This window comes from Aphidius gifuensis, linkage group LG4 (assembly GCF_014905175.1).
Source record: "Aphidius gifuensis isolate YNYX2018 linkage group LG4, ASM1490517v1, whole genome shotgun sequence".
NCBI classification, from domain to species: Eukaryota; Metazoa; Arthropoda; class Insecta; order Hymenoptera; family Braconidae; genus Aphidius; species Aphidius gifuensis.
The window spans coordinates 21,515,963-21,535,685 of NC_057791.1; the positions used below are offsets into that span (position 1 = coordinate 21,515,963).

Sequence of the window (19,723 nt, forward strand, 5' to 3'; positions counted from 1 at the left end):
ATTTGCAGCTCAAGTATGGTGTCTCTCGTATTCACACACAGCTGATGATAAAAAAAAGGAAAATTTAGAGTTTGTATTTTCATCTCGAGTGATGTTTCAACTGCTGACATGAATTTAATTGAAATTTAATAAATTTATGCATGTTATTCACTCACACATTGGCATTTAAATAATATTTAATTTAAAAAACATAAAAATATCAAGATAAAAATGGTGCAATTCAATAAAATCATATTAAAAATTTAAATAATAAAGCAAAAAAAAATTATTTAACATTTTTTGAATAAATTTATTGACATAAAATGTCAATATTTATTCAATGACATTATAAAGAAAAAAAAAAAATTAAATTAATTATTCAATCAACGATGTAAAACGCGAACAAGAAAATTCATGACATCTTGTCATGAGAATCAAAAAATAAAAGTAAAATACATTTAAACATTTTCTAGATTTTATTTTAACATTTTCTTTTTTTCTTCTCATATACATCTTACATATTAGAATGACACAAATTTCCAGTTGATATTTTAAACTCTTTTAAAAGAAGAAATGCTAATTTACCTGAAAATATTAGTGCGAGCACAATGTTTATTCAAATAATAATTTCTATTCTGCTCATTAATTCTGAAATGAAATAAAAACAAAAATCAATAAATACATAAATATAAAAAAAAATCGAATCAATTTTATACCTTTTTATCACCACTACCAAGAAATACAAGGCCTATAGCACCAGAATAAGCAATAAGTGTATCAACTGCTTGTTTTGTTTCAAGTAATATTCTCGTTTCATTCATCCAATCAGTAGCAACATTTCTTGATGCACCTTTCAATAAATTCATATATCTCAGTGTCATTTTTAAGTCACCACGATCAAGCCAATACCTATCCACAAAAAAAAAATATTATCATCAATAAAAAATCCTAAATACTTCAACAAACAATGTAAAAGAAAAAAAGCTTTATAATTGGTATTCTTAATTTTACCTAGCACGATTTAGGACATCATGAGTATCAAGTAAAGTTGGATCAATTGGTTCATCAGATAACTCCTTCTTTGGTATTGGACTTTTTGCTTTGAGCAGCAAGAAATTTTGTAAATAACTGAGTATATATATTGGAAGTGATGCACCTTCTTCAGGAACAAGAGCAAGACGTCTAGCCACATGTTCAACCTTTTTAAAAAATTAATAAAAAAATAATGAAAATCGATTCTATATAAATTTAATTAATTATTTTTTATATTACCTTTAAGAAACGTTCACGTAATGCATCTTCAGGAAATACACCACGTGTAATAGCCTCTTTTGGTATTCCAGATAATGTTGCTTGTACCAGTGCATCGTCTTTAGCTTTAATATACAAATACCACACAAAACCATTATCATTTATTAACGACAATAACAACAACAACAACAACACCAACAACAATGACTAAAATAAATTCTATTTGTATGCTAATCTTGGAGAACATTTACCCAAACTATAATCGGATTGTAAAGTGTATATATACACACACAAACACACTTGTAACAATGTATATATATATATTTTATAAAAAAGTTAATAGAGTTTAACAAACAATAAAGATTATCAACATTATTAAGATAAGAGATAACTTACGTGCAACTTTTGAAATAGCTTTTATCTCAGCTTCAAGTGGTCTTACTGGTTTGTCTGTTGGTGCACCAGGTGGTCCAACTTGTACTGCTCTTGCAAGTGCTTGGCAAGCAGCCCATAATAATTGAGCATCACATGCACCCTTTTCTTCATTTAAACGTACTAAAAAAAAAATTGATAATAAAAATAAATAACTAAATTTATTACGTGCAAAATGTGGTTTTTCTTTTTTTTTTTATTGATTATTGTTAATATTATTTATTAATAAAATTTTAATGTTGAATTAATTGACTAATGCTGTGTTATGAAATATAATTTGTAAATGAAAAATAGATACTTACACTTGAGAGCTTCATCCAAGCCACGCAAACGACCAACAATAGCTGCTAGCTGAATTTTATATTTGTTTGATTCAGCCTCAGTTTTTTCACTAATTGCACGATTCATAACTCTTTTCATTTCTTTTTCTTTAGCTTCAAGTATCTCCTTGAGATGATCCGCATGAACTTGAGCTTGAAGTTTCATTTGCCGACGGATTTCTTCATCAAAAGATTTTCTTTCAGCCAAAAGCTGAATGAAATAATATTCAAAATTAAGTAGGTCACATCTTTTGTGTTAATTTGTTAATATTTTTTTTATTAAAAAACCAATATATATTTTACCTTTTTCTCTGATTCCTCAATAATCAAACGTTTTTCTCTGTTAACTTCACGACAAACAAGCTCATTTAATCTTTCTTCTGATGCCAAATCACCAGTAGCTTTTAATGCTGAACGTAGCTTTGCACTGTCAATTGTCTGTTAAATAAAATATGTTAATAAATTGATTGTTTATTTGTTAATTATTAAACTTAAATTACCTCAAGTTTTTCCAATTCTTTTTGTGTAAAATTTAATTTATTGTACAAGTACAAAACAAAAAGATCAAATGATTCTTCATTAACTGAAAATGTTTTATCATGAATATTAATATTTGGAAATAATATTTGTAATTCTTCATTGAAATGTTCACGTGCTGCTTGTACTTTTGTCCAATAACGTTCAGTAATATTTGCTGAACGTTCTTCCATTTCATAATCTTTTTTAGCAGCATCAACATCATCAATAATTTTTTTAACCTTTCTACGTGATACAGATTTCATAACTGCTGGTGCTTCAAATTTAGCATCATCAACAAGATTTGATAATTTTTTTAATGACTGAAGTGCTTCAGCAGCATTTGATTCAGCTTGACGTACAGCTTTTTTACGTTTTTCTGTGGCTTCTTTTAATCTAAATTTAAAAATATTAATTATAATATCATTCAATTGATAATAAACAAATCAAGTATATAGTCGTTTGATTTACCTTTGCCATACTGGAGCTGATACACTTGATGAACCACCAACACTCTCAATAACTTGAACAACATCTTTGTTAAAATCTTGAATTGCTTTTGCAGCATCTTGATAAGCTGATATAGCCTTGGCTGCAGCTTGACCACTCAAGTTCTCCAATTCAACAAGATTAGCTGGTTTTAATTCTTCTGGCACATCTTTTTTTGGTGGTGTTGGCTTGTCTACAACTAAAACAAACATTTTTAAATATAAATTAATTAACACGTACTAAACATGATATGTATTTTAGCAACATGATTATCCTACCAACTTGAATCTCTTCATTTTTATCCTTGGCACGTCTTATTTCACTGTATGAATCATTAACTGGTGGCTCTTTTTTTGTAACTAATGGCTCAAATGTTGGCTTTGGAGCTGTTATAATAAGTAACAATAATTATTTAATTAAAAAATACATTCAACAAAATTTAAGTAAAATTATAAATATTAATTATCAGTGGATTTAGAATGAAGGATTAAAAGGATAAGGATTCTCACGTGTATAAGGCTCAAATATTTTGGATTTTGTTTTTCTCGTCTGACCTTTTTGTTCTTGTTTATCAACTGATTTTTTATTGGGTTGTTGTTCATCATCACCAAATATACTACCAGTAATTCTAAAATAAATTTTATAAATTAATAGCAAATTTGTTTCTATTTTTTTTTTTGTTTTTTGGACTTACGATTTTTTAAGGCCTTCAAAATAATCTGAAATATTATCAATAACTGATTCTTCTTCTTGGAAAATAACCTTGATTGTATTATCAGTTCCAGGTATCCATTCATCAAGCATTTTTCTAATATCTGGATTATTTTTAGCAATTGTTAAAACTCCAATTGTACCTAGAGCTAATGTACCAAGAAGAAGAATTCCTTTCCCTCCACGTTTACCACTACATAATCAAATTTATTTTAATTAGTTAACTTGTTTTTGGAGGGAACAATAATATAAAAATAAAAAAGATACCTTGGTGGTGGTTCTGATGAGTATTTTGCACGAGAATATTCTTGTTGCAAAAGGATTCTAGCATCTTTATTTGCCCTAATAACAATAATTCAATTAATAAATTTGCTAAAAAAATATAATAACAATTTATAATTAATAAACAAATACCTGTTGGTGGAAATAACCAATGATTTTGATTGATTAATCCTTGTAATTGTATGCAAATTGGAGTATCCATATTTTTGAATCTAAAAAATTACCAAAATATTAAATAACTTTTTGTCATAATTATGTAAGACTTAAATAATAAAATAAAAAAAAAACAGGCGTGTCATTGGTACAATTTTGACATTAAACAATATTGAATAATAATAATATCATCGCATTGACATAAATAAATAAATAAATAGACCTAACAAAATTATAAATCATTAATCAAGTAATCATGATGACATTAAGTAACAAGACTAAATAATGTCATTGACGTTAAAACTTGTTGTAACAATTCATGACTGATGTATTAAAAATAATGTAATTAGTATAAATTAATTTATGTTGTTTTTTGTTTAATGAAAAATAACGACTCACTTTGTATATCTGAACTTGGGGATTTGAGGAACATTTAATGCCAATTCGAAACATGGTCTTGATATGCTGTTAATGCGGTGGAGATAAACATACACAGAGGTTAAATTCTGTACTCTCTTTTTTTATATTATTATGAAATTATAACTATATATTGTTTAATTAAAAAAAAATAAAGACAAAACACGAGGAGATGATTCAATAAAATGAGAAAGAAAACAATGCTATCATTTTGACACCTAGTCTAACCTTAATATATTTTTTTTTGGGTCAATTTTCAATGAACGATTAAAAAAAAAAAAAAAAAATGCCGGCAAGAAAATTAAATATAATAAATTAAATTAATCATTCATAAATTATAATTGTATTAATTAAATATCACAAAAAATATCAAAAAATTAATTGTTTAAAATTAATTAAATAAAGGGGAGTGGAATAATTATTAAGGAATGGAATAATCCGCCTCTATATAATTTTTTTAAATTCTTGAAAATGACGCCAAAATTATCATCATATTTTTTGGCGCTTAATTTTCTCAACAAACAACATCATTGATCATCATCATATCCAATAATCTTAATTGTAAAAAATTGACAATAAGAAATTATTTAATAATTGTTTGACATAGCTAAAATAAATTAGTATAATTATTTAAATTAAAACTATAAATTGTTAATAATTAAATTGTTGAGAAATTTGATAAAGAAAGCCTTGAATATTAGTATCATATTACAGGTTATATTGTTTACATTTTGATAAAAAGTTAAAGACAGACACACAGAATATTTAATGCTGAAAATAAATTAAAAAATAAAAAAAATAAAAATGTCTAAACTAGAAGAAGTTGCAAAACGTGATCCAAAAGAATTATGGTCATATGAAGAGCCAAAATGTGAACCAGAAAATTCAAGAAAAAGACAAAGAGATCATAGTCGAGGTCGTGATGATGAAAAAGTATCAAGAAATCGTCAAAGCAGTGAATCAAGTAACAGCACAACATCATCATCAAATGACAAAAAAAAAAATGAATATGAAACTGATCCAAGTGTATTAGCAAGACGACAAAAAGACATTGACTATGGAAAAAATACAATTGGATATGACAGATATATTCAAGAAGTCCCCAGGTAATTTTTTTTTTAATAAAATAATATAGCTTACTTTGAAATATAAAAATAGTTTATTAATTATATGTAATTATATTTTATGATTTACCAAAGAGATCAGAGGAGCAAAGATCATCCAAAGACACCACAAAAGTATGGAAAATACAGTCGAAGAGGCTGGGATGGTTTGATCAAACTTTGGAGAAAACAACTTCATCATTGGGATCCAGAAGAAAATGATAAAATAAAAAAAGAAAAAGCTAATGAAGATGATAAAAAAGATAATGAACCTGAAGATAAACCAACAGAACAACTGGACCAAGTTGACATTAAATTAGAAAAAAATAATGAACCCAAGAAACATGATGATAATGATGATAATGATGAAAAAGTTGAAAACAAATAATTCATTGTTAGATAATAAATTTTAAAATTTTATAATTAAAAATTTTCATATTTTTATTATAATAAAAAAATTAACCAGACACCATTTTTAATTGTTGATTAATAATGTACATTTTTTTTTTATTTTTTATTTTATTACCTGGTTCATGTGTAAAATAAATTTATCATTTTAACTTTTATATATAAATAATTTAATAAACTTTCTGCTAAACCTTTATCAATGAAATTATTTTTTTTATTTTTTTCCAATTGTTATAAATTATTTTTAAACATTATATTTTTTTTTTTTTCAATATTCTAATGATTAGCTAAGAAATAAAAAAATGATAATAAAAATTTTGTTGCTTTGAGTATAATGAAATTAATTGAAAGGGAATTTTACATTTGATTTTTCGAATTTTCTGTTTTGTTGGTATGAATATATAAACAAAAATACACACACATTAAAATTATTATTATTATTTAGTTATCACATTGTTGACATAAAATTCATTGTGTTTTTATTCTGGTTAATTTTGATGATAATTTGTTTTGGCAGACATTTTGTAGTTGTTGTTTACGTGTTGATCACGTTGAAAATTAGCAATGACTAAAATTAAATTAACAATTGATTCAAATGATACATTATTATTTGAAGTTGAAAAAAGTGATACAGATAAAAAACAAAATGAATCAAGTGTTGATGCATCATCAAATAAAATAACTGAATTTTGTATAATAAAATCAGATAATTTGTTGAATAAAGAAAAACAAATTGAATCAACTAAAATTCAAATTGATCATGAAAGATATCAAAATTTAATATCAAAGTAAGAAAATATATTTTTTAATAATAAAATTACATCTAAAATATTTATTTAATGACTGTTTAATTTTAAGGTTCAATGGAGATAGTTTTGGTTCAACAGCATCATCTGAAAACATTGATCAAAGTCAAGAAAATTGGTGTAAAGTAATCAAAGATTTGTTGGAAGAATTTATCTATTGTAGTCTATTAAATGTGTCAAATGATAATTTGTCAATTGAAAGTGCAGATAGTATCCCAAATAAATTGTCAGTCAGACAAACAAATGATGACTCAGGTAGTCAAAGTGATAAAACAATTAACGAACTTGAAATTGTCAATGAAAGTGGTTCATCAAATGAAGATGGACAATTGAACACTGATCAAGACAATCATTCATCTAGTCATCAAAAATATTACCAGGCTATTTCATGGTAAATATTAAATATATTTTTAAATTTAATTTCAATAATCATCTAATATCTAATTTGTTTTAAATTAAAAGGCGACCAGGTGTAAAAAATCGTGGAAAAACTTTAGCATGTTATGAAAAAGTAAACCAGGCAGAATGGAATAAAAATAAAGCCAACAAAAAATATGATTTATCAGGCAGTTCATCAAAGAGACAAGTAAGTGATAATTCAGCTCTTGAAATTAATAAAATATCAAGTGATTATACACCAACTTTGTCATCAAATAAATATGAAACTGATCCACTTGTATTATCAAGACGTCAAAAGGACATTGATTATGGAAAAAATACAATTGGATATACCAGATATATCAAAAATGTTCCAAGGTAATTTACACTTAAATATTAAAATTAATTTGTATAATTTTTTAATTATTATAATTATTCATCAAAGGAGTCAAAGAACCATGGATCATCCAAAGACACCATCAAAGCATCGCAAATACAGCAGAAGAGGCTGGGATGGTTTAATTAAAATTTGGAGAAGACAACTTCATTCCTGGGATCCACTAAATTTGGAATAAAAAATTAAAAAAACAAAACGATAAAATATTTAAGTGTTAAAAAATCTATTGGACTTTTAAATTAGTCAATTATTATAAATTATTTTTTCACCTTTAAAATTGTTAAATTTAATAAAAAATATGTTAAATATTATAAAATTTATTTAGTTTGATGATTTATCAATGACATCACCGATTTAATGAAGAAAAAAAATTGTAATTTTCAAGATCTGATGAGAAACAATCACCAAGGTCAAATTAAATTTAAATAGCATCAAATGATTGAGAAAAAATCATGATGATTATGACCAGAGTCTTCAAAAAATCATCAGGTAATTTGATTTATTAATCAACATGATAATAAATTTGTTAAAATTAATAACAATAATGTTGCAAATTCTTTCATGAAAAATATATTCTTAATTGAGTCAAACAATTGTATAAAATTTTCCTACTTTATTATTAACATCTAGATAATTATTTACTGATCAGCTTTTTTTTGTTTCCAACAATTGAATAATTTTATCAAGTTTCTCATTAGTTCTCATTTCAACTTCATCAATTTTTTTAGAAAGTCTTTCTTCAATTTCTCGTAATTTATTATCAACTTTTAATTCAATCAATTTTTCAAATGACACTGCTTTTTTGTCATCTTCATGATTGCCTGGTGATGAATTGCTATTTAAATTATTTGGAGTCATCAGTGACATCAAACTTTCCATCATATTATTTCTGTTGGTTGAATTATTAGCCATTGAACTTGTTGGCTTTTTATTTTCATCTTTTTTACTACGAGTTATACGAAAGAAATCACTGATTAAATTAACATCAAATTGTTCTGGAGATTTTTGTGGTGCTTCATCAAGAGCAAGTCGTACTCCATATAAAAACATAGTTGAACGATTGTTGTTGTTTATTCTGGTAAACTAGTGATCAACAATAATTCATAATTAATTAAAAGAAGAAATGATATAAAAATTAATTTAGAAAATTAATTTACCTTGATCATTGCTTGGGGAGTTGGTCGCTTAAATGTAATTTCAGCAAAATTAACACTTTGTCCTTCATACTCATCAATAAATTCAGTGTAAACTGTTTGATCATATTCTTCAAATTCCTTAAATATTTCAAGTACTGTTGCTTCTGATACAATACCCATTTTACAAATTCTTTGTTGATTATTTAATTTAATATTTAGCTGGCATGTATCATTGTTATCTGGTTTCAATTCAAAACACGTTGTTGGATCCACTATGTCATCAAGTGTCATGCTAAATAACAAAAAACATTAAACACATTGTAACATTATGACTGTTAATTATTGTTTAAATATGTTTACAATAAAAATACCTTGTTGTTGAATTTTTTACTGAACATGTTGTGATTGTGTCTTGTAAATTCTTGGATCCAATAACTTGCCAATTTGATGATATGTCAATTATATTTTTATCATCAGAAATTATATTTCTTTCTTGGATTAATGTCAGTGTTTCCATTGTTAAAAATATTTAATAATTATCTAATTTCAATTATTTAAATAATAAATTATTTTTGATAATTGTGATAATTGAATTTTTAATTTGTTTAACTCACAATTTTTTAAAGATTCATCATCAATTAGAGAGAGTATTATTTCATGTATGTAAACAAATGTCAAGTTGACGTCTTTCCAATCATTAGAGAGAGACAACACATGTCAAATAAAAAATAACAGAGAGACAGAGAGGCGCTAAAGTTCTTTTCTCTCTTTTTTAATTTAAAATTTCACTTTAAAAATAAACTAGTAAATTAATAATTATTAATTAATAAAAATAGCAAATTAAACCATAATGATTGAAAATAATTTAAGAATTCTAAAATTAATTTAAAATTTATTTATATAAATTTATAAGGTATAAATAAATTTAAAATTTTGTTTTTAGAAAAATCATTTCCGTTTTTTTTTTTTTTTTTGTTGATAAGAAAATACTATTTTGAGTATCATGATAATTGGTTTTTTTTTTATTTTTTTATTTTTATCAATTCCATTGTGTGAATCATACCTAAAAATTTTGACGATAAAAATGTTTTTAGTATAAACCTTAAAAAAATGACACGTAGATCATAATATTTTTTGTTAAACTGTTGGTTTTATTTTAGTTCTGAATGACCGGTCATTCGACTTCGTTATATATTTATAAAAAAAGTAAATAAATAAAATAAAAATCTAAAGAATTAATTAATTAATTAATTTAAAAGGTAATTATTATTTTTATTTTATTGATAATAAAAAAACTGGTATATTATTTAATTTAATTTTATAAATCATGTTTTACTTAATTTTTTTATTTTCAGCTGAGAAAATGTCGTGGTTTAGTTCTAAAAAAAAAAATAATATTCCTGACCCAAAGCTTATTGCAGCAGCGAGTATTTCAGTAGATCAAGAATTAAATACTGATGATGGAAAAATAAAAGATGATGAATCAAAAAATAAGCAAGATGAACCGACTGGAAAAAAAAGTAAAAATAAAAAAAAAAAATTAGAAATTAATAAACTACTTCGATTGAGTGACTTGATTGCAATTAATTTGTATTTTTTTTTAGAGTTTGGAACGTGGGGAAAAAAAATTGGTAAAAAGCTTCAGAAGCAGAAGAAAAGATCAAAAAGCACTGGATCATCTAAACCAGTTAAAAACGAGTATGACAATGGTGATGATGATGATAAAGAAAAAGTACGTAAAAAACAAATAAATAAATAAAATAAATGATAATTAAAAAAATTTTTTTTATAGGAAACACCTGAAATTAGTGATACAAAACGAGCATCAAGAATCGATTCATTCAAGAATTTTTTTCGATCAATAAATACAGAAAACAAAGAGACAATAAATAAAATTGAAGTTGTTCAAGTCACTGAGTCTGAAACATTGGTTGACATAAAAAATTCACTTGATGATGACACTCCAGTTGAGCCAGAGACTGAAGAGGTAAATGAATCATCATCAGTAAAAGAAGATGTCCAAGATTTTGATGATGAAACAAACAATGTTGAAGATGTTGATAAAAAAAATGACAATCAAAATTTTATGGACGAAGAACAAGTGGTTTTAAAAATAAACGAATCAAATAATGATTTTAAAAAATCAATACAACGATCAAATAGTCTAAATGCATCCAACAAAAACAACAATAATTTAAATTTTACAAGTAATTCACTTGTTAAATTTTCAAAAAATCATCCAGACTCTAAAATGCAAGATAAAAATAAAACGTAAGTTTTCAATATAATCAATTAATATTTAATATTTTTAAATTGATTTATTTATTTTCAGAACTGCATTGAGACGATCAGTGACATTATCAAGTGTAAATGACTTACGCCAGGTGTATCAGCTTCGTCGTGAGAGTGGCTATGATAGTGACACAGGTTCACCTGGTTCATCTGACAGTATCAACACACTGACTGCCAGCACTCAAAAAAGTCAATTATCAATCGTAACACTTCGTAATAAAAATATTCATCCTGATGATGTTGATGAAACAAACAACAAAAAATTCAATCAAAGATTATCTACTCTCGTTAAATATTCCAGTCAAGCTGTATTAAACAATAATCTTGCTTCTCTTGATCTTGATTTTGACAATGCATCATCACTTGTCAATGATTCATCAACAAATAATTCATGGAGTGATCGTATTCATCGAACCAAGAGTGAATTTGTCATTTGGCCACAAGCAGCAACTTCCCAATCATCTTCTATCGATGATAAATTAACTCCAATAAATTCACCACGTTCAGAAACACATGGAGGCTTGAAAAAAGATGAAAAATATTTTTCAACAATGACACTCAACTACAAACCAAACAATGATCATTATAATCAAACAACTGGAATGAAAAAATTTCAAATAATAAGAAAAAATAATTTAACACATTTAGAACTGACCCAGCTTGCTGATAGTCTTTTGATGATATTAATAACAGTTTCTTTATGGAAAGGTGGAACTAAAAAATTGGGTTTTTCAATTGTTGGTGGTGCTGATAATAAAAATAATAATATGGGAGTATTTATAAAAGGCATAATAACAAATGGCCAAGCAGCTGAAAATGGAATGCTTCAACCTGGTGATCAGATTTTAGCAATAAATGGACAACTCATTGATCGTTTGATGACACATGCACAAGTCCTGCAAATAATTAAAAATGCAAAACCTGGAAAAATTATATTTCATGTTGGTCGTAAATATTAAATTGTTAATTAAATTCTTGTACAACTATTTGATGAATGTTTAATGTTTTTTTTTTAATTATTAAATTGGCTGATTAACAAATTGATATTTATTTTAATTTATGGTTGTGGTGCTTTTCTTGTTACCCAATATTCTTCACGTTCATGATATGGATTGTATGGATCATCGACCCAGTACTTTGGTGCTCTCCAGTATGGTGATACCATTTTGTCAAGCATCCATGATTGTGTTGAATTAGTAAACACATGCATTCTCAAACGACGTCTACATGATGAACGTTTTGTCCAAAGTCTTTTGTGTCTACCAGTTTTAGTTCTTATCCATATACCCCTAAAAAAAATTGACATTAATAAATCGTTTCATTTAAATAATTAATTGTTAAATAAATATATATACCAATTTAATCTGTAGAAACGTTTTAAAACTGTTTGAACAACCTTTCGTTTACCCCTTGTTCTTGAATATTTTGTGAGTGTTCTTGTTGGTACATTTCCAGCCAAACTATTTACTGATAAACTAGAATAAATTTATCATTATTAGTATAACTAAATATATACTTTTTAATTAAACAATTGATGATACAAACTTTGTTAAAGAATTAGTTTTGTTGAACAATGATGGCTGTCCATTAACAAGTGATGATGACATCAAGGTACTTAGACATCTTGGCTTGTTGACACTTCCATTAAATTGACTGACAAGACTACCACTTTTTATTTCAATATTTTTTAGTAAACATGGCTTTACTGTGCATTTTGTACTAGCAACAATTCCAGCTGTAACAATTAAATTTTATAAATTTACTACCTCAACTTAACCTTTAAAAATCAATTCAACATCAAGTTTTGATTGTTACTTTTTCATGTTTTTAAATAACAACAACATGTTATATTTTTTTAATAATAATATTATAATTACCACGTAAAAATGATCCAATTGTTCTTGCAAACATTTTAATTGTTTTTAATTATTTATTGAATTAATTGTTTCATAACTTGTTTTGTGTGTTAAAAAATTGCCCACAATTGTGATTATTATTATTATCATCAAGAAGTTTACCAAAGTTTACCAACAGTTCACATTGAGGTTGGTCATTTTATCCACTGGCGTTTTAATTGTCTGTCTTTATTTATTTCAACTTTTTTCTCTCTTGTATTTTATCCATATTGTCGATTGATTATTATCTGTGGAAATCCCATGTTTTATTGTGTTTTATTGCGATCAAGCTCATGTGTGTGTTGGATAATTCAATATAATAAATACAGATGTTCAAAAATAAATAATAAAAAAATATTAATAAATAATACACGTCAATTTAAAGTATTTATTTGTGAAATAAAAACAAGGTAAAATAAACCACTAAAATTACCGTGATAAATAAAAAAATTTCTAATTTCAATGATATTCAACAAATAATAAAAAAAAAAAAAGATAAAAAACACCTTTTATTTTTTTTTCATCATAAAAAGAGATTGTGTGAGATATTATTATTAATATTAAATAAATAATTAACATTTTTATTATCTTATTTTTTTTTTGTTTAATGAATATGACAGTTATTTTGTTTTTTTTTTTGAGTAAAGTGTTAAATTTGTGACATGCTGTTATTCTTTGTTGACAATGTAACATGATCTATTTTTGATTTTAGCATTTGAGACTTGTGCACTTGTTCATTGACATTTTTTTGTTTAATAATTAATAATAATAAATAGCTAGTGTATTGTAAATGTCGTTGATATTCATGTCATGTTTTTAAAATTGATAAAAAACAAGTAAATCAGGTGTACACACATAAAAAGATAACGATTTATGATTTTAGTGACAAAACTGCATTCCAATTGATGATTCACCTTTATTTCCCCGCAATTATATACATATATTTATTTTTTTTTGATTATTATTATTCTAGATTATTCCTTGTAATACTCATAATTTGTTTTGAATTTTTATTACAGATATTTTAACCAGGAAATAGAGGAAATAATAAAATTATTTAAAAAAAAAAAAAGACAAGACACAAAGGTAGTGTGATTAAATTTATAAAAAATGGATTTTGAAGAGCCTGTCATTGAAGGCACGTTGATGTTTCCTCCTCAGGATATGCTGGGAAAATTAAAAGTAAATAAACACATTTATTAGCTTGTCTATTTAATAATTTAATTAATATTTTTGTTGTTTGTAGAAAACATGGCACAAGAAATACTGTCTATTGTATAAAGCAAGTAATTGTGGAATTGAAAGATTAGAAGTTTATGATAATAAAGATGATTATGTAAATCAACAACCACCTCATAAAATCATAACACTTGAATCATGTGTTAAAATAAAACCAAGTAATCAATCAAAAATATTTATAGTAAGTAAAAAAAAAAAGTAAATTATTAATTTAATAAATTAAAAATGAAATGGTAATTTAATTGTAATGAAAAATTTATAATTCAAGGTGGTGACAAAGAATAATACTACAAATAATACAAACACATATTATTTTGCATGTTCAAATGATATAGAAAGTATTGATTGGATGACTGCATTTCAAAAAGTTGCATTTAAAAATAAACAAACAAGTTATCAAATGATTGAAGAAGACAATGAGCTTTATTATTCAAGTGATACCCAGAGTGTATTTTCAGTGAAACTTGTTGAAACAGAAGCATCAAAAAGATGTAAACTTGAAGAAAAAAATTATACACTTATTTTAGCAGAAAGTGACATTAAATTAAAAGACAATGATGTAGTATTATATGAATGGCCCTATAGATACATACGTAAATATGGATATAGTGATGATAAATTTTCATTTGAAGCAGGAAGAAAATGTCAATCTGGTGAGGGTGTATTTAATTTTGAACGTAGTAATCAACAAATATTTAGATGTATATCATCAAAAATAAATTCAATGAAAAAATTATTGAGACCAGAAACAACAACATCAACACCAACACCAACAATGGATGAAGCTCAATATCATGCAGCATTACATATGGAACCAGGTTCAAGATCACCATTACCACCAACATCAATAAATTCTGATAATAGTTTAATTGACATTGATTTTTCAACCTATTCACAACAATCATCAAAACCATTAACATTTTTATCATCATGTAATTTTAGCATAAATTCAAATACATTTACACGTTCATCATCATCAATTATAAAACCAAAACCAGCAAAACCACCAAGAAAATATAATTTAATTGGTCATGGTGATTTAACAAATGAACAAAGTTATGCTGAATTACCTGGTAGTGGTAGTTATCGTCAGTTAAATAATTATAAACTACCAGAATTATTATGTAGTAAAAAAAATACAGAAAATAATGAAGATGCTAAAAGTCCATATGATCTTGTTGAAGTTAGATGTAATGCATGGAGAACACTTGGTGTTGATACTGTTGTACATGTTGAAAAAGATAAAAAACAATTATCCAATGATATAAAATTTACAAGATTAATTAGTGATGATGATGATTCAGATGACAATACCAATAACAACAACAATGACGGTGATGATGATGGTGAAGATGATGATGATGATGATTGTGTTAAAACAATTGTCAATGATATTAATGATGATGAAGATATTAATAGTGATGATAAACAAGTACTTATTAATAATAAAAATAATAATAGTAATAATAATAATAGTAATAATGATTTAATGGAACCATGTGAAACAATGACATCATCATCATCAACATCAACGATACTACAAGAACGTATTGCAGTTGAAGCATCACCAATTATTAATCATAATTTAACAAAATCAGATTCAATGGCTGATTATGATCAGTTACATCATTTTGGTTCAATTTATAAATTACATAATAAATCTGGTTCTAGAAAACGTAATCCAATTGTTAATTCATCAACAAATAATAACCAATCATCAAATGGACAACAAAATTTAACAACAACAAATGATGAAACAAATCATTCTTGGGCTGATTATGCACTTGTTGATGAATTATCATCAGTTAGACTTGCTGATGATAGCAGTAATGGATATGGAGTCATTAGAAAAAAACCAAATTCAAGTGGAACTCAGCAAAAAAGTTATAATAGTAATGATTATGCCATTGTTTCGAAACCTAAAAAAGTTTGAATTGTTATTATCATGCTTTTTTTTATTTTGTACTATTTTTAAACATCACCCTGGTATTGTGTAAATTTTAAAATAATCCATGGATATTTTATATTGATTTAAAAAAAAAAAATAATTGATGCCTGAATATTATTCAACAATGGACCAAAGATTTTTTTTTTTTTTTTTTTTTTTTTTTGTATAAAGAAAATAAAATGTCAATATGATAATAAGATGGTCCAATGGTTTAATGTAATCTTCGGACATCAAAAATTGCCTAATTTATAATTTTATAAATAATTATTTTACTTAAAATAATATCTTTTGTATTAAGTATTGTTAAAAATACAAATTTGATTTAAAAAAAAAAAGAATTTTTATTTCTTATTTCTATTTCATATAGGTACAATAGTATATATATTTTATTATTTATTTATTATTTCATATGTACCAGCTGCATAATCATTTGACGTTCTGACAGTTTCACCATTTAATTTCATTAACTTTACAATATTACGGTGTTCAGCAGTGAACCATCCTAAATTATCAGCAATCAGATGATTATTTTTACATCCATCACAACGTATTACAACAACACCAGTTTCATATGCAAGTGTTGACATTGTTTTTTTATTTCTCGTTTGACATTTTTTACATGTAAATTCAATTAATTTTCTTTTTGCTTTTTCAATTGTACCAATTTGTTTTGAATTATCTGGTGGTGTATCTTCAGTTGGTTCAATTGCACTTGAATAATTTAAAACTGGAGTTGTGAATGATTTGTTGTTGACAATTGATTGGAGCAGTGGATGTTTGTTGATGATTAAACATGATTTATCAATTGAGTTTTTTGGCAAGAGTCTCAATGATTGCCTGATGACTTGTCGGACTCCAAACATTTTAATTGTTTACTTTTAAATTATCTAGATTAAATATTAATAATTAATAAAAAATATTTATATTAATTACTTGGCTTACTACTTGATTTGTTTATAAAATTTTATTTATTCAAAACATGTCAATAAAAATAGATCATGTACTTACAATTGACTTGAGTCAGTGAATATTTTTATTTATTTTTATGATGTTATTATTAATCAATTTTATTAGGCACAATTATTATTTAATTATGAGTATTTCTTAGGTTAATTAATTCTGTATTTAACCTCCATGCTTTTATATTTATGATGGGTTTTTACGTCAGTAGGGTCAGTAGTGTGTGTCGTGTGTGCAAACACACACATATAAATGCAAATGCGCGGTAATATTGCGCAAAAAAAAAGTTGTGGAGGTGTCCGCCAGAGAGAAACCAGAGAAATCTTAAGCATTCGAAATAATCATTGTCCTAATTTATAGATATAAAACTTTACTAAATCATAAATATTAATATCAAAAAGACTATGTAGAAAATCCTAGTCTTCTATTAATATGATCATAAAGATGAATTGTTCCAGCTGATGGAAAATTCAATCTGCCGTACTTATTTAGGGGAAATAAAAAACCATCATCCTTATCAATCCTTATTATATCAACGTACGTCTATAAAAAGAAACGGCAATTAATTTATGCTTTTTTTTCTTAAAAATTAAAATAAATTTATTACATGTCAGTTGACAAACCAAGGGTTAGGCTTTTTATTGTTTATTTATTTGATTTTTAAATTAATTATATTTATTATACGATATTATAATTAATTTAAAACAGTTATAAATTTTTTTTTTTAATCGACAATTCTTACTTTCATGTTATATTTCGAAATAGCAAATTAATTCTATCAATCTACTATTATATATACCATATCAGTTATCATCGATATTTGTCAATCACATGATATCTTTCGTTACAACGAATAATTTTAAAATACGCTGATTCATATTGAGTTTTATCAGTTGTTAATGTAACACCTAAAAACAACTGTTGGTTTCGATTTCTTGATATTTCTGCTGCTTTTTTGTAAAATTCAACAGTTACACTTGAGTTCAAAACAAAGAGCACCTCCATCTTTGGTGAATTTTCAAGAACTTTCATGGCTAAATCATCAGTAATTTTATTGCTGCATGGTAACATTAATTTAATCAAATTTTTGAGCAATAATATTGATGAAGAATCGATGACGGCATTATAGCCGACAAGATGAAGACGTTTCAATTCATTTATCTTTGAAAGGGCTACTATACCATCATTAGTTATCAATTCACAACATGAAGATAACGCTTCTAAGTTTTTTATGGTATTGACAATGGTGTACAAACCATCATCGGAAACTTTGCATTTCCTCAAATTCAATGAAGTAATATTCAACGACTGATCTGTCTTAACGAAACTTTTACTCAGGTATTTGTCATAAAAATATTTTTCCAGTACGCGATAATCTCTTAGATGATCTTTAAACCCTTTGTAAAATCGTAGCCCACCGATTTCAAGTCTTTTCAGGGCCTTTAGTTCACGAAACACCTGCAACGCAATATTATTTATAAAGATATGTTAAAATATATGTAGAAAATAAAAAGAATATTTTTAATTTGTTTCTGTAATAGATATAAAATTTGACTTACACAAATAGTTAATTCTTCTGGAAAGTAACAGGGGTTACTTTCCAAGTTATCTTTCCAATTTGAAAGAATCAAATCAGTCAATGTATCAGCAACTTTAAGTAATGAATAAATTAAAGTGATAGGTATAAACGTATCTTTAAAATCTTGAAATATAATTGCTAATACTTTGAGCTTAGATAGACGTGAAAATGCATCAAATAATATTATATTGTCAACATAAGTAAATCTCAATCGAAGTTTTACGAGGTTTGGACAATATTCATTAATAACTGGCACTATGTTACAATGACCATAAGCTGACAAGTCTAACTGTGTTAAATAATGACCACATTTAGAAAGCAGTGATTTTAAAAAACTAAATTGTCCATCGAGTGTTGGATATTTTTTCAAACAACTTGGATACTCATCATATTCCCAATGAGTTAGTTCAAGTTTTTTGACATTACTCCAAGAATGACAAAGAGCTCTATTCCATTTTTGACACACTAAAAAGTAAATAAATTATACAAATATATTAATTAACAATTATTTTATATTGTAATTTATTGACGCATACCCAATGCAATTTTTGGTCTTTCACATGCTGGCACATACATGAATATTGTAGCCAGACAATCATCATTAACAAAGTCAATTGTTATACTTTTGGTGTGCTCAATTATTATATTTTCGTCGTATGAATGATCATGATCTTCATAGTACATCTAAAAAAAATAATGAATATTTATATTTCACAATAATAATTCAATAATTAATATCAGCTACAAGCATTTTTTTTACTGCAGTGATATATTTTAGACTTGCCTCATTTTTTTTTTCGTTAAAGATGATATAAGTTGATACTTCACTAAGGCCAATTGAAATTTCATCCGACACCTCACATTCTTGTGCAAAATTTTCTCCCAACCCTTTTTTTCTAAATTCTTCCATATTTAATAATTCAGTAGGAGTAAGTTTTGGTTTAATTTTGTTTTTTGCAGTAAACAACAACAAATTTTTATTACACACACGTGTTGCTTGATGTCAGCTGATGATTTGTTTTTGTTTTTTTG

At 25.7% G+C, this 19,723-nt stretch overlaps 6 protein-coding genes across 9 annotated transcripts; 3 read left to right on the forward strand and 3 right to left on the reverse strand.

The window, feature by feature from the left end:
• Window positions 1-436: 436 nt before the first annotated feature.
• LOC122855660 (MICOS complex subunit Mic60) lies at window positions 437-4,775 on the reverse strand. Its single transcript, XM_044157197.1, has 15 exons — window positions 4,533-4,775; window positions 4,113-4,192; window positions 3,966-4,040; window positions 3,682-3,891; window positions 3,542-3,615; window positions 3,266-3,373; window positions 2,970-3,186; window positions 2,483-2,894; window positions 2,286-2,420; window positions 1,965-2,193; window positions 1,627-1,785; window positions 1,252-1,355; window positions 991-1,178; window positions 696-888; window positions 437-627 (listed from the first exon to the last, which is right to left on the reverse strand). The coding sequence occupies exons 1-15, from the start codon at window positions 4,584-4,586 to the stop codon at window positions 622-624; spliced, it is 2,244 nt and encodes a 747-aa protein (XP_044013132.1). The 5' UTR covers window positions 4,587-4,775; the 3' UTR covers window positions 437-621.
• Window positions 4,776-4,935: 160 nt separating this feature from the next.
• LOC122855661 (histone RNA hairpin-binding protein-like) lies at window positions 4,936-6,061 on the forward strand. Of its 2 annotated transcripts, XM_044157199.1 has the most exons (3): window positions 4,936-5,111; window positions 5,265-5,656; window positions 5,750-6,061. In XM_044157199.1, the coding sequence occupies exons 2-3, from the start codon at window positions 5,355-5,357 to the stop codon at window positions 6,039-6,041; spliced, it is 594 nt and encodes a 197-aa protein (XP_044013134.1). In that variant the 5' UTR covers window positions 4,936-5,111; window positions 5,265-5,354; the 3' UTR covers window positions 6,042-6,061. The 2 variants fall into 2 exon arrangements, with proteins under 2 accessions (XP_044013134.1, XP_044013133.1); XM_044157198.1 differs by lacking the exon at window positions 4,936-5,111 and having other exon boundaries at window positions 5,137-5,656.
• Window positions 6,062-6,796: 735 nt separating this feature from the next.
• LOC122854047 (histone RNA hairpin-binding protein-like) lies at window positions 6,797-7,853 on the forward strand (the record flags this gene model as incomplete). Its single annotated transcript, XM_044154459.1, has 4 exons — window positions 6,797-6,849; window positions 6,920-7,258; window positions 7,330-7,623; window positions 7,691-7,853. Coding segments are annotated over 4 exons (816 nt in total), but the record flags the coding sequence as incomplete, so codon positions are not given.
• A 401-nt stretch (window positions 7,854-8,254) lies between these two features.
• Window positions 8,255-19,676, reverse strand: LOC122854048. Its single transcript, XM_044154460.1, has 13 exons — window positions 19,476-19,676; window positions 19,228-19,375; window positions 18,672-19,156; window positions 17,944-18,570; window positions 16,554-17,024; window positions 15,011-15,092; window positions 12,616-12,805; window positions 12,426-12,545; window positions 12,155-12,359; window positions 11,486-11,632; window positions 9,150-9,301; window positions 8,800-9,070; window positions 8,255-8,725 (listed from the first exon to the last, which is right to left on the reverse strand). The coding sequence occupies exons 1-13, from the start codon at window positions 19,599-19,601 to the stop codon at window positions 8,288-8,290; spliced, it is 3,462 nt and encodes a 1,153-aa protein (XP_044010395.1). The 5' UTR covers window positions 19,602-19,676; the 3' UTR covers window positions 8,255-8,287.
• On the reverse strand, window positions 12,054-13,079 carry LOC122855664 (39S ribosomal protein L35, mitochondrial-like). Its single transcript, XM_044157203.1, has 4 exons — window positions 12,948-13,079; window positions 12,616-12,805; window positions 12,426-12,545; window positions 12,054-12,359 (listed from the first exon to the last, which is right to left on the reverse strand). The coding sequence occupies exons 1-4, from the start codon at window positions 12,979-12,981 to the stop codon at window positions 12,128-12,130; spliced, it is 576 nt and encodes a 191-aa protein (XP_044013138.1). The 5' UTR covers window positions 12,982-13,079; the 3' UTR covers window positions 12,054-12,127.
• On the forward strand, window positions 13,241-16,274 carry LOC122855662 (putative uncharacterized protein DDB_G0277255). Of its 3 annotated transcripts, none has more exons than XM_044157200.1 (4): window positions 13,241-13,375; window positions 13,985-14,147; window positions 14,212-14,385; window positions 14,473-16,244. In XM_044157200.1, exons 2-4 carry the CDS (start codon window positions 14,076-14,078, stop codon window positions 16,135-16,137), a joined length of 1,911 nt encoding a protein of 636 aa, XP_044013135.1. In that variant the 5' UTR covers window positions 13,241-13,375; window positions 13,985-14,075; the 3' UTR covers window positions 16,138-16,244. The 3 variants fall into 3 exon arrangements, with proteins under 3 accessions (XP_044013135.1, XP_044013136.1, XP_044013137.1); XM_044157201.1 differs by lacking the exon at window positions 13,241-13,375 and adding an exon at window positions 13,620-13,810 and having other exon boundaries at window positions 14,473-16,274; XM_044157202.1 differs by lacking the exon at window positions 13,241-13,375 and adding an exon at window positions 13,635-13,651 and having other exon boundaries at window positions 14,473-16,274.
• Window positions 19,677-19,723: the final 47 nt, after the last annotated feature.